This window comes from Martes martes, assembly GCF_963455335.1.
Source record: "Martes martes genome assembly, chromosome: X".
NCBI classification, from domain to species: Eukaryota; Metazoa; Chordata; class Mammalia; order Carnivora; family Mustelidae; genus Martes; species Martes martes.
Genome location: NC_137897.1, coordinates 31,976,668 through 31,988,820, shown reverse-complemented (window position 1 = coordinate 31,988,820; position 12,153 = coordinate 31,976,668). Strand labels below are relative to the sequence as shown.

General features: G+C 41.3%; 1 protein-coding gene across 1 annotated transcript in view; it reads right to left on the bottom strand.

The window, feature by feature from the left end:
• Positions 1 to 1,090: 1,090 nt before the first annotated feature.
• Positions 1,091 to 12,153, bottom strand: part of SYTL5 (synaptotagmin like 5) — a gene marked incomplete at its 3' end in the record, with an annotated part of 104,142 nt that continues 93,079 nt past the window's right edge. The window contains exons 14-17 of the mRNA XM_080795696.1: positions 7,133 to 7,241; positions 5,753 to 5,900; positions 2,166 to 2,374; positions 1,091 to 1,233 (exon numbers count right to left, since the gene is read on the bottom strand). Coding sequence (XP_080651822.1) covers positions 1,091 to 1,233; positions 2,166 to 2,374; positions 5,753 to 5,900; positions 7,133 to 7,241 — 609 coding nt within the window. The remainder of the gene's footprint in view (positions 1,234 to 2,165; positions 2,375 to 5,752; positions 5,901 to 7,132; positions 7,242 to 12,153) is intronic.

Sequence of the window (12,153 nt, the reverse complement as noted above, 5' to 3'; positions counted from 1 at the left end):
GAATATGCAAAATGAGGAACGAGGTCTGAAGTACCTTTCAACTTTAACTATCTTTGCCTCTAACTTTGGTGGCTGACGCACCTGGAATTCCAGCTAATCAGAAGGTAAAGTAGATTGAACTAGTGAACTACTCATTCTTCTTCCCTTCCTGGATCCTTGTGCTTGCCATGGCTTCACCATGAACAGAGTAGATTTCCCTGCCTCCTGATTTTAGGCTTGGCCATATGACTTCCTTTGACCAGTGGGATATCAGTAGATATGACACATGCTGGGGCTCAAAATGTACATTAGTTCTTATTCCCTTGAAGTCAGTGGCTTAGAATATTTTACAAAATCGATATTTACAATGGAGCTCTCTAATTCCTAAGTCATAATTAGAATGACACTACATCTCCATTTTCCCTGGTCGATCCTGGTTTACATCTGTTGTTCGGATAGAAAGATCTAGTTCTTTTCACTCTCAAAAGTGGACTGATTTAGATTATAGATTATATAATCACCATAGAAAAACCTGTCCGCTCATCTTGAAAACTTACCTGGTTAATCCACAAGTTTGCTACAACAGGGCCATCTCCTTGTCTAAGCAACCATCCCCACAATGCCTTTTAGGGATTATGGGAATTCCCAGGGTGAGGAAAGCGTAGTCAGTATTCCTTCTTACTCTTCAAGTGATCTACATTATGAGTGGCCCCTTTAACCCTCAAACCATTTTAGGAAATGTAAAATAACTCAGTAATAGAAAAAGTTTAAGGATTCCAAATTTCAACCGTAGTTTCAAAGAAGCTTGTACCATTTCCCTTATGGTATAAAGTCTATGAATCATTGCACAATTTGCCGTTGACAGGACAGTGTGGCACACTTTTTACCATCCAATCAAAAAGGCTCTGGTCCCTGGACACACAGAGGTACATGCTCTTTGAGACACTCGGCGAGACCCTAAATGTTCATAACGCGGACATCTCTACTCACGTGTCCCAATACCCTCAGGTGAAAAATGTCAGGGAAGCAGAATCCCAGGTCGCAAGACCAATACTGGGATCAAATAGCAGCCAGACAGTGCCTGGGGGCCTCACTTTGGAGACTGGTACCTTCAGAGCCTACACTTCCCCATGCTGGACCGGAGCATGAGCACACCCTCGACGCGAGTCCCAGGATTGTCCGCCATCTTCTGCCACAGGCGTTGCTCTTCCCCTTGAGAGTCCATCCAATCCACACTCTTCCCATGGCTCACACCTGAGAGGAAGGGACAAGGGAGCATTACCCTTCACAGATGAAATGTTTGGATCTTCTGGAAGACACCTATCAACTTCTGAGGGGACCTTATTGAGCAGAGTCCTTCACTGGCTTGTTTTCACTTACCCTATCTAGTGAGTAGTGTTAGAACGACAGACTCCCTTTGCAGTTGGCACTACTCTCTTCTGCCAAGATAATGAGAAACAAAGCAGGATGGCCCTCATGGCTCATTTCTTCCCCTGCTTTGGTAGTCTCTCAGAGAGCTGGCTCATTGGGACTGAGGTAACAGGACAGAAGAACAGGATGAAGTGGGCTCTGGGGCTCTCCTTTTTTAACAAGGCCGCTTCTCCAACCTGGGGAGTTTTCGGTTTAGTGGTATAGATATTTTTGGCTCTCCTTAATCTATAACTACGCACAGCACCACACAGGTGGGGTTGTTCTTAACAGTACTGACCACAGTGCACATCGACCCTCTGTGTCTGACGTAAGTTATGGGATAATGAGGGTCTTGGGGGCTACCTGTGCTCTGCCCCAATCATTTCCCTCCAATCTGCCCAGTTGTGGCCGTGTCTTGTGACATCAGCAGCATGTTTCCACAATCTGTTTGAACAACATTAGGTGTTATTTTTTAGGGAGAAAAATGGGTTTCCTTTCAATTCAACCAGTGAGTCATCTGAGAAGAGGATGAAGTAAAGTCGGTCTTGGAAATCGTTCTCTCCCCTATCAGAAGCCTGTGCTGTCTCGGTGATCCTCCCCTGAGAAAAACCTGAAACAACACCCACAAAAGTAGTTGACATTCACTTAGACTAAAGTGTAAGTGATATTTTATAAAAGGACTGAATATAAACATTGAAGCTACGTGTACATCTCCTACATACTAACCCGCAGGAACCACTAGTCACACACTATCTCAGGGTCCCCAAGTCCCTCACCAGTTCCGGAATTCAAACGAACTCCTCCCAGAAAGATGTTGCTGGAAAAGGCCTCCTTGTCCCAGACAGTAAGTTCTAGGCAAACATTCTTTATATCCTGGGGGTTCAGGCCACTGAACATGAAAGTATGATTCCACTGAGGGTTAACACTCTTCTTTACCACCAGAGTTTTGTGCTTGGTAGCTTTGCTGTCATCTGGGAGCAGGTAGCTGCAAGAGAAAATGCAATCAAGCCATCGGGGGAAACAGAAAATGGCTTCCTTGAGTAGTTATTTCCATTCCCCGTAGTTCTTGGTGCCTGTGTGTGTATATTTCATTTTTTTCTTCAAGGTACTTATATGCTTACATCTAGATTTAAGTGGAAGGTTTTATTGTTTATTTTAAGTAAGACAATAGCAAAATGCCTGTACTCTCCTTTCTAATCCTATTTTGGTCCTTCCCTCTTCTCGAAATGAAAATATCTCCTGTAGTAGGTACTTACAATAAAGAAGACACCCTGCAACACTTAAGATTTCATTTCATGTACCAAGAAGAGACTGCTTATCCCTCGATATTCCTTCTCTCCTTACTCTTTAAAAAGACTCTTTTTTTAAGTTAGGCACAAGATTGCCCAGAATAAAGACTACATTCCCAGCCTCCCTTGCAGTCAGTATAGCCAATGTACTAAGATCCTGCCCAAAGGATATAGAAAGTGGTTCTGCATGAAATTTCTGAGAATTGTCTTGACAGCTGGAATTTAGATGGGATAGCTGATACTCCAGCAGCGATCTTGGCCATGAGGTGGATACCACACCAAGATAGAAGAAACAAGAGTCCCTAATTATCATGATGCTTTCATACCTGCCCCAGATGGTTTACCCTTTGTCTTTGTATACATGCAAGAGAAAGAAACTTTGCTTTCTGATGCTCTCTTTCCTTTTTAATGATTTATTTATTTTGAGAGTGAGAGAGAGTGAGCATGTTGGGGAGGGGCAGAAGGAAAGGGAGGGAGAGAATCTCAAGCAGAATCCCCACTGAGCATAGAGCCCTAAGCAGGGCTTAATCCCAGGATCCCAAGACCAGTAGCTGAATCAAAACAAAGAGCCAGATGTTCAACTGACTGAACCACCCAGGTGCTCCCTTTCTAATGCACTCTTAGAAAAAAACCCTGAGGTTCCTTTAAGATCAGCTCAATATTTAAGTGTAATTAGAGAGAGAATTTACTAGAAAGTCACTGGCCTTTTTTTCATTATAGAATAAAGATATCATCCTTTATTATCTCTGTTTTGTAAATGTTCAACATGATATAGTGAAAACTATTTCAAAAGATGTTAAGTCACCCCTGCAAGGCCACAGTGAGGCCATAGGTAAGGAGCCATTCCCTCATCCCATTAGGCAGTGGGCAGGAAGAGGCCTGAACAGGATGGTGGGGCTGGTGAGGCAAATCGCAATCGCAGGATCCAAATAAAGCATTTCTTTTGTGCTTAAAACTATTGTGAGAAAAAATGAAGGACAGATGAACTGGGACTCAGGCCCACACATTCACCAGCAGGAAAGCCCCAGATATCTGCTTCACCTTACTACTGGCTTTATCAAAATTAGAATGTGTGAGGGTAAAGGTTTGACTCATTTTCTTACAGAGTCGATTACAGTTTTTTAAGAAGGATTGATGAGAGGAACAATAATGTCATTGACTCAAAGAATTAACCTCATGCCCAAAACCTGTACTAAATAGACAAAAAAATAAAGAAAAAGAAATCCAAACATAACACTACAGAAACTCATCAACCACAAAGAAAGAGAGCAAGAGAAAACCAAAGGAACAGAGAAGAACTACAAAAACAACCAGAAAACAATGAACAGATGGCAGTATGTGTCTACTTATTAATAATTACCTTATTTTAAAAATTTTATTAAACTCAATTAACATATAGTATATTATTAGTTTCAGTGGTAGAGTTCAGTGGTTCATCAGTTGAATACAACACCCAGTGCTCATTCCATCACATGTCCTCCTTAATGCCCAGCACCCAGTAACCCCATCCCCCCACCCACCGCCCCTCCAGGGACTCTGTTTGTTTTCTATAGTTAAGAGTCTCTTATGGTTTGCCTCTCTCTCTGATTTCATCTTATTTTATTTTTCCTTCCCTTCTCCTATGAGCCTCTGTTTTGTTTCTTAAATTCTTAAATAATCATATAATTATCCTTCTCTGCTTGACTTATTTCACTTAGCATAATACCCTCTAGTTCCAACCACATCATGGCAATAATTACTTTAAATATAAACGGTCTAAATGCTCCAACCAAAAGATAGAGGATGGCGGGATGGACCAAAAAAACCCCACAAGATCCATCTATATGCTGCCTATAAGAGACTCAAGTCAGGCCTGAAGATATATACATGACTAAAAGCGAAGGGATGAAAAAAATCTTACTATGCAAATGGAAGCAAAAAAAAAAAAAAAGCAGCTGGAAAAACAATATTTCTATCAGACCAAACTGAGTTTAAAACAGACTGTAATTGGATGATGGGCATTAAGGAGGGTATCCCTATGATGGGCACTGTGTGTTATATGCAACTGACACATCACTGAATGCTACATCTGAAAGTAATGATGTACTAGAAGTTAGCTAACTGAATTAAAATTAAAAAATTAATTAAACAGACTGTAACAAGAGACAAAGAAGGGCAGTACATAATGATAAAAGGATCAATCCAACAAGAGGGTATAACAATTGTAACTATCTATGCATACAATATTGGGACACCTAAATACCAAAAACAAATACTAATGGACAAAAGGAGAGAAATTAATGGTAATACAATAGCAGGGACCTTTAACACCCTACTTATATCAATGGATAGGCATCCTGGCAGAAAATGAATAAGGAAAATGTGTCCTTGAATGACACATTAGACAAGACATGACAGATGTACACAGAACGTTCCATTCCACAACAGAATATACATTCTTTTCAAGCACGTATGGAACACTGTCCAGAATACATCACATGTTAGGCTACAAAATAGGCCTTGATAAACTTGAGAAGACTGAGATCATACCATGCATTTATTCTGACCATGATGCTATGAAACTAGAAGTCAAGCACAAGAAAAAAAAAACAACTGGAAAAAAGAAATATGCTGTCCCCAGAACACTCTACAGTCACTATCTCCGGGGAGGGTGCTCTGAAATTTCTACTTTTTACAATTTCCCCTAAGAGAGCAAAATATGAAGGATCCAATATTCTTGTTGTTGTTTATTGCCAGTACCAAATGATAACAAACCACAATATAAATATATTACACAGAGAAAATCACATTTTCTCCTCCTTTGAGAAATGAATCTCACAGGAAAATCTGCCAATATTGAGGGTGAGAATGATGGGATATCCTGAGATATGCTGGAAGCAAGGGGGAAACTAGAATTAGCAGCCCCCTCACCTCGTGTTGTTTCAGATCTAAAAGCCAGCATTTAAGGGTAGCTTTCTCCTTGTCCATTTAGAGTAAGATGAACACAGAAGTCTCACAGCCACCCCTGTCTCATGGGTCACAGAACTTCTCATTTCCCATTAAGTATCTTCTAAGATGAGTTCAAACAAAATTACCCCTTCACAAAGCTATCAGAAGTGCCTCCTGACTTCACCGCTGTCAAATTCTTTGCCTCTTTGATGAACACTTCCAATATTCCTCCAAAGATTACCGGTGACTCCTTCTTCTTTCCCCTTTTGAAGGTCTTCTTTCCTGCATCGGCCATCAAAGAGAGAGAGAGAGAGAGAGAGAAGGAGGGAGGAAGAAAGGAAGGGAGAAGGAGGGGGAAGGGAGAGAAGGGAAGAGAGAGAAGAAATCATGGGTTCCGTTTCAAAATTCACAAAGAAAACCTGCCAAGATTTATTTCATTTGCTGACTGAACTGGGTCTTTACATTATTGTATTTTGCCATGATTTATTCAAATGTTTCTACCCCACCAGATTCCTTCTGGATAGGTCTTTCATTTGTGTTTGTTGCAAAAAAAAAAAAAATGAACAAATAAATGTAAAACTGTAAATACTTCCCAACAAGGAGTACCTTTTTCCAGGGTATAGAAGAACAAAATGGAAATGAATCTGAGAGCTGCCTGAGCCATATTCTTGCTCTCAGTGAGAACAGCTACAGAGAAAGCCACACAGAAGTGCAAAGACTCCAAAAGTGAAAATTCCGTAACTTCCTTCTTGGGTGTTTTAGTCTTATAAATTTAGAACTGTGCAAAGGCCAGCTCTAAAGGCTATACATGGCCCAGGCACAACTATGTTTTTGATTGAGAGACAACACTCCCCATGTCACATTTTTATTCTGAGGAAATGGCTCAACGCGAGTAATAACCACCGCCACCACCTTTATTCCGTACTGCTTTAGGCACGTTCCATGAATGAACCTATTTAATCCTTGCACTATCCCTATGAAGTGAGGAAACGGAGATGAAGAGGCAGTGAATTACTTGCACAGGGTCACCCTGAAGAGGGTGACAGTGAATGGAAGGCTAGAGAAGGCTGCCTGGATCAGTTGACGGCAGAAGGCCAAAAGGACTTAAAAGTTGACTCCATCTGGATTTTTCCTTTACATCCTGTGTTCTAGGTCAACTTCTTCCTCAAGACTCCCTGAGTAACTGTGACTGTTGGAAATCTATACAGCAGCTTTTTACACCTCTCCTCTTCGTAGACTGTACTCCTCCCCACCTCCCCTCTCCATCCTGGGGAAGATCCTAGATCTCTGGGATTTCCAGGAAACAAATGCCACCAGTAAGCCTGGTTTCTAGTATAAACTTTGTCCTTTACTTGTAAAGATCCTGCCCCCTCTCCCATTTGTAGGATATACTTCTCAGCTCTCTTCCAAGACAGTGACACCCAACCCTTTACATTTTCATCTGTGTAATGCCAAATTCCTGATCCCTGTTACCATACGTTTAGACACAGAATGCCCGTGGTCAAAGTCATTGATTTTTACTCTACCTTGAACTTGGTCTAGAGGAATCATCAGGTTCTCCTCTGAGGGGATGTAACGTAAAACAACTGTTAGCTCTCCTTTATAGTGAAGGCCTATGTCTGCAGCGAATTCCACCTGGCCAAAGGGAGACAGGCGAAGAGAAAAAGTGAGAATGTTTGGTTTATTATTTTGTAGCCCATGTTTGAATGGCCTTGTCATATTTGCTTGTTGGTTTAAATACGACAGTCCATTCCTAGTCAACTGTTAGCACTTACTGGTTGAAGATATGCCTTAGGTAAGAAAAGAGAGAGGCCAGAAAACTTCATATTCTTTGTACAAAAGGTATTTATGTGTAACGTTTAACATTAAAGTAAAAGGAATTTGAGAGGAGATATATGACACACGTGTGGTCATCAGTGGCTGCAGACTGCCTGCGGTGCAACGAGGACCAGAACCCATCACTGAACATAGAGTTCGGGGTATGAGGCACAAATAAAGATGCCACGGAGAACAGCTCCAGAAGATACGTCTCCCTGTCTGCTCTTGATGTCTCAAACCTTTCCTAAGTGACAAAGACGGGGAAATAGCTAGGAATGTGTGATTCGCATTGGGCTGCCCAGCCACCAATTATTAAAAGCTATACTGTAATTCACATGATTAAAATTTGATGTGGAAGTCCACCTGGGTGGCTCAGTTGGTTAAGCATCTGACTCTTGATCTCAGCGTCATGAGTTCAAGTCCCAACTGAACTCCACACTGGGCATGGAGCCTCCTTAAAAAAAATTCAGTGTGGAAAAACTGGTTCACTCAAACATTGTTGGTGAGAATGTAAAATGGTGTAGCCACTCTGGAAAATGGTAGGGCAGTTTCTTATAAGACTAAACATACAGATACCACACAACTCAGCAACTGCACTTTTGGGCATTTATCCCAGAGAAATGAAGGATTATGTACACATAAAAAGCTGTACACAAATATTCATATCATTTTCTACAGACTAGCCCCGAACTGGAAATGGACTAGATGACCTTCAAGAGGAGAGGTGGCTGGTGCAACAAGGTGTGGTACAGCCATACCATGGACTACTGCTCAGCAGTGAAGAGGAATGAACAGACAATACACAAGACAATTTGACGAACCTCTACTGAATTACACTGAGTGAAAAATCCAGCTCAAAAGGCTACGTACCATACAATTTCATTTAAATGACAGTCTTGAAGTGACAAAATAATAGATATGGAGAACAGATTAGTGGTCTCTGGAGGTAGGGAGGGGTGTCAGGAGGGAGGTGGGTGTAGCTATAAAAGATCACAAGAGATCTTTGTGATGATGGAACTGTTCTGTATCTTGGCTATAGTGATAGATAAAGGTACAGATGTGATAAAATTGCATAGAACACACACACACAGACACACACACACACACACACACCCCCAAATGAGAAGTGAGGAAGTCTGAAGAAGATGGGTGTGTGGTATCAATGTCATCACTCCAGGTGTGGCATTGCTCAATAGCTTTGCGAGATGCTACCATTGGAGAAAACTAGGTAAAGGGTACATGAGATCTCTCTGTATTACTTCTTACAATTGAGTGTGACTCTGTAATCATCTCAAAATCAAAAGTTTCAGTTCAGAAATTCAATGTGAACACATACCCAGAGCCTTTGTTCTGTAAGTCTCCTAGTTGCCATTGAGTCAACTCAACTGACTTTTTAAATTTATTTTTATTTTTTTAATTTTTTTAAAAGATTTTATTTATTTATTTGACAGAGAGAGAGAGATCACAAGTAGGCAGAAAGGCAGGCAGAGAGAGAGGGGGAAGCAGGCTCCCTGCTGAGCAGACGGCCCGATGCAGGGCTCGATCCCAGGACCCCGGGATCATGACCTGAGCCGAAGGCAGAGGCTTTAAACCACTGAGCCACCCAGGTGCCCCTCAACTGACTTTTTTAAAAAGGGGTAAGAAAAGTAGTATGATTTCTTTGGCCTTTCCTTCAGGAATCTGGCTCCTGGGTGCTAAGTCAAGGGCTGGAAACTACTGTCTTCCGAGAGGGTAGACCAAAAGAATTCGGAAACCCCCAAACTCAAATAGAGAAGCAAGAGGCTGTTCAAGCCTCAGCAAAGATGATGGAAACCATTACCAGGCAAAGGAATCCTTACCTGACTTTCCTCTTGGTTGGTGATAAAACTTAATCAGTAAAGGTGGGAAAATCATTTGAAGTATTTTATTCGACCTTCTTGCTAGGGGCAAACATGAGATTAGACAGTGAAACAGACTATCCATCTAATTTTTAATCTAATTAAGTCACATGCCTTGTAAAAAGGATGTTTCTTGTTGTTTTGACAGTTTCAGTACATTTTACTTTATGTGAATGTCACAAATGGAAAGTTATAATGGACGTTATAGCAAAGTAAAAAGGTCATTACTTTTTCAGTGCTATAGCCAATGAGCTACAGCTCATTGGTGTTTATCTTTTCTCTTTGGATCTGAGTGGACCTTGTGATTGGTTTGACCAGGAGACCATGGCACCAGTGACAATGTGCCAGTTTCTGGGCCCCAAGCCTGAGATTAACAATTCTACTTCCTCTCTTAGAATGAACATTCTTGGGATGATCCCACTGAGAACCCATGGTGTTGAGGCCCAAGCCACAGAAAGAAGCCCCTTGTAAGTGCTCTGGTTGGCAGTCCTAGCTGAATTCCCAGTTGGCAGCTAACAGAAAGTGTAAGATGGCCAACTTGAACAATCAGCCCGGTCAAGCCTTCATACGACTTCAGCCTCAGTCTACCATCTAGCTGCAGCCAAAAGAGAGACCTTCGATGAGAACTACCTAGCTGAGCCTAGTCACCCCACAGAATCATGAGCAATAAGAAATTGTTGTTTTAAGCCACTAAGGTTTAGAGTAGTTTTCTTTATAAAAATTAACCAATGGAGGCTCTATTTGCTTTTAGTTGAGAGCTTTGGATGGGAAAATATGTTGGTAGGAAAAAGTGATGTGTGCAGGTGTGTGCATAGTAGTAGAGGTTAGAACATCCAATACTGAGATTTATTAATGTTCCATTGGTCTTTAGCTTAAATTAGTTAAAATATACTGGTGATTTTCTATAAATACAGTCTTGAAATCTTGTAAGAGTAGAAAAGAGTAAAGATGAAGACTTGTAGCATTATAATCACATACAAAAGAAATTCAAGGGAGGGAGTCATCCTACAGCCTGTGCACAGCTAATATCTTGGGATAGTTTTGATATTCTTGCAAGGAAATTCCAAGGCAATGTCTCATCTCCTGACATACCACTATTTTACATCATTCAACCACCTTTTGCTCCGAAAAAGGTAGAATTCAATTCAATTAAACTCATTCAATCCTATCATCACATACGGGATGCCTTCTTGTAGTAATGTTTTGAAGGCATTTTGCTAAGTGTTGCAGGGGCATATAAGACACAGACCCTACTGAGCTTTCAATCTATCCAGGAGACATATATTCAATAGAGGCTCTATAAATCTGCCCTTATTTAACTGACTCATCAGATTAATGTTCTCTATTCCCAGTGAAGAGACCATGCATGCCTACTCCTGTCAGTTGAACTCTATGCTCACCAAAAGCCAGCTGCGTTCATCTCCCAGGTTCTCTATGCAGGGCATGTTTGCGGTTCTAATTATATAATTTAATATCAGTAAACTAAAGAATGCAAAAAGACAGCTACTACTATAAACATTAAGCTGAATACTTTCAAAGAACTAAGTATTTGAAAATAAATTTGCTATTGGATTACATTTGGGCTCAAAGCTGTAAAAGATTAAAAAACAATCATGAATATTTAGAAAGCTTTTATGTTTGGTTTACTTTGAAAGCACTCTCAAGTTCCTGCTGTACTTTAGAAAAGCTCAAACTAGAAACTACTGATTAGAATGCACTAGGATCAGAATTTAAGCCAGGAAGATAGGATGGAATTCTAATCACCGAAACTATCCTCAAGCAAAATGAATTATCCCTATATTCAAAGACTTGAAAACCAATGCATATTTGGCTTAAGTTAAAATAAATGATTAAGAAATGCACTCGGGGTGTATGTTTGTGTAAGCATGATTTCTGTGGATTTATGAACTGCCCTACTATTGTAAGGTCAGTTCTGACAAAGGATGACAGTTGTTCCAATACAGGTACAAAGAAACTACTGTGGGAAGAGAGAGAATCACCTAGATTGGGATAAAGGGGTGACCTTTATCCCAATGGGAGATAGGATGACTGATAAAGAAAGGATGGGAAGAAGGTCAGTCTGGGTTAAGAAAACACTAATATCAAAATACAGTTGGGACTGTGTAAAATGTGTTTAAAAGCTGGCAGGAAGTCAGGTTTAATTGATCAGAGGTTTGTGTGAAGGGAGGTGGTAGCAAGGAAGACAAAACGGGGTTCTACTCTGGGTTGCCCAGAAGACCCTAAGACACAAATTTATCTTAGTGTGTTTTATTAGGACGGGGAGTGGGGAAGTGGGACCACAAAGTCAAGGAGGCTTAAGAAGGTTGTGATATCAGGCAAAGGTTTATGATGAGTAGCTTTTTCTCAGTTCCGCAAGGGAGCTTTGCAGACAAGGCAGATCACATCTCTGAGCGCTGTCTCAACCAGAGACAAGAGAATGGAAGTGTCGATGACACTCCTTGTTCAGTTACTGAACAAGGGCTCTGCCCTCCACTCCTCAGAAAACTTAAATACCCAGGCTCTTCTGGCTCTTCATGCCCACAGACCAAGCCCACATCAGCACCCTGAGGGCTCCTCTCCTACGAAGACTGGCAGGTGCTTGCTGGTGTGAGCAAAAGCCATGGGGAGCCACGTACGAATGACATTGGGGATCCTGGTAGAGCACTGACCTCCTCCCCTGTTACACAAGGCAGGGCCATATCAAGGAGCACTGAAGTGCCAGGATGATGGGTCAAGATTTATTCAAACCATATGCAAAAGCAGTAGGGAACCAGTGAGGGTATCTGACTGAGCAGGGAGTATGGCATCACCAGGGAACCCCCATTATCTTCTGCCTTTTCAAAAGAGCAATC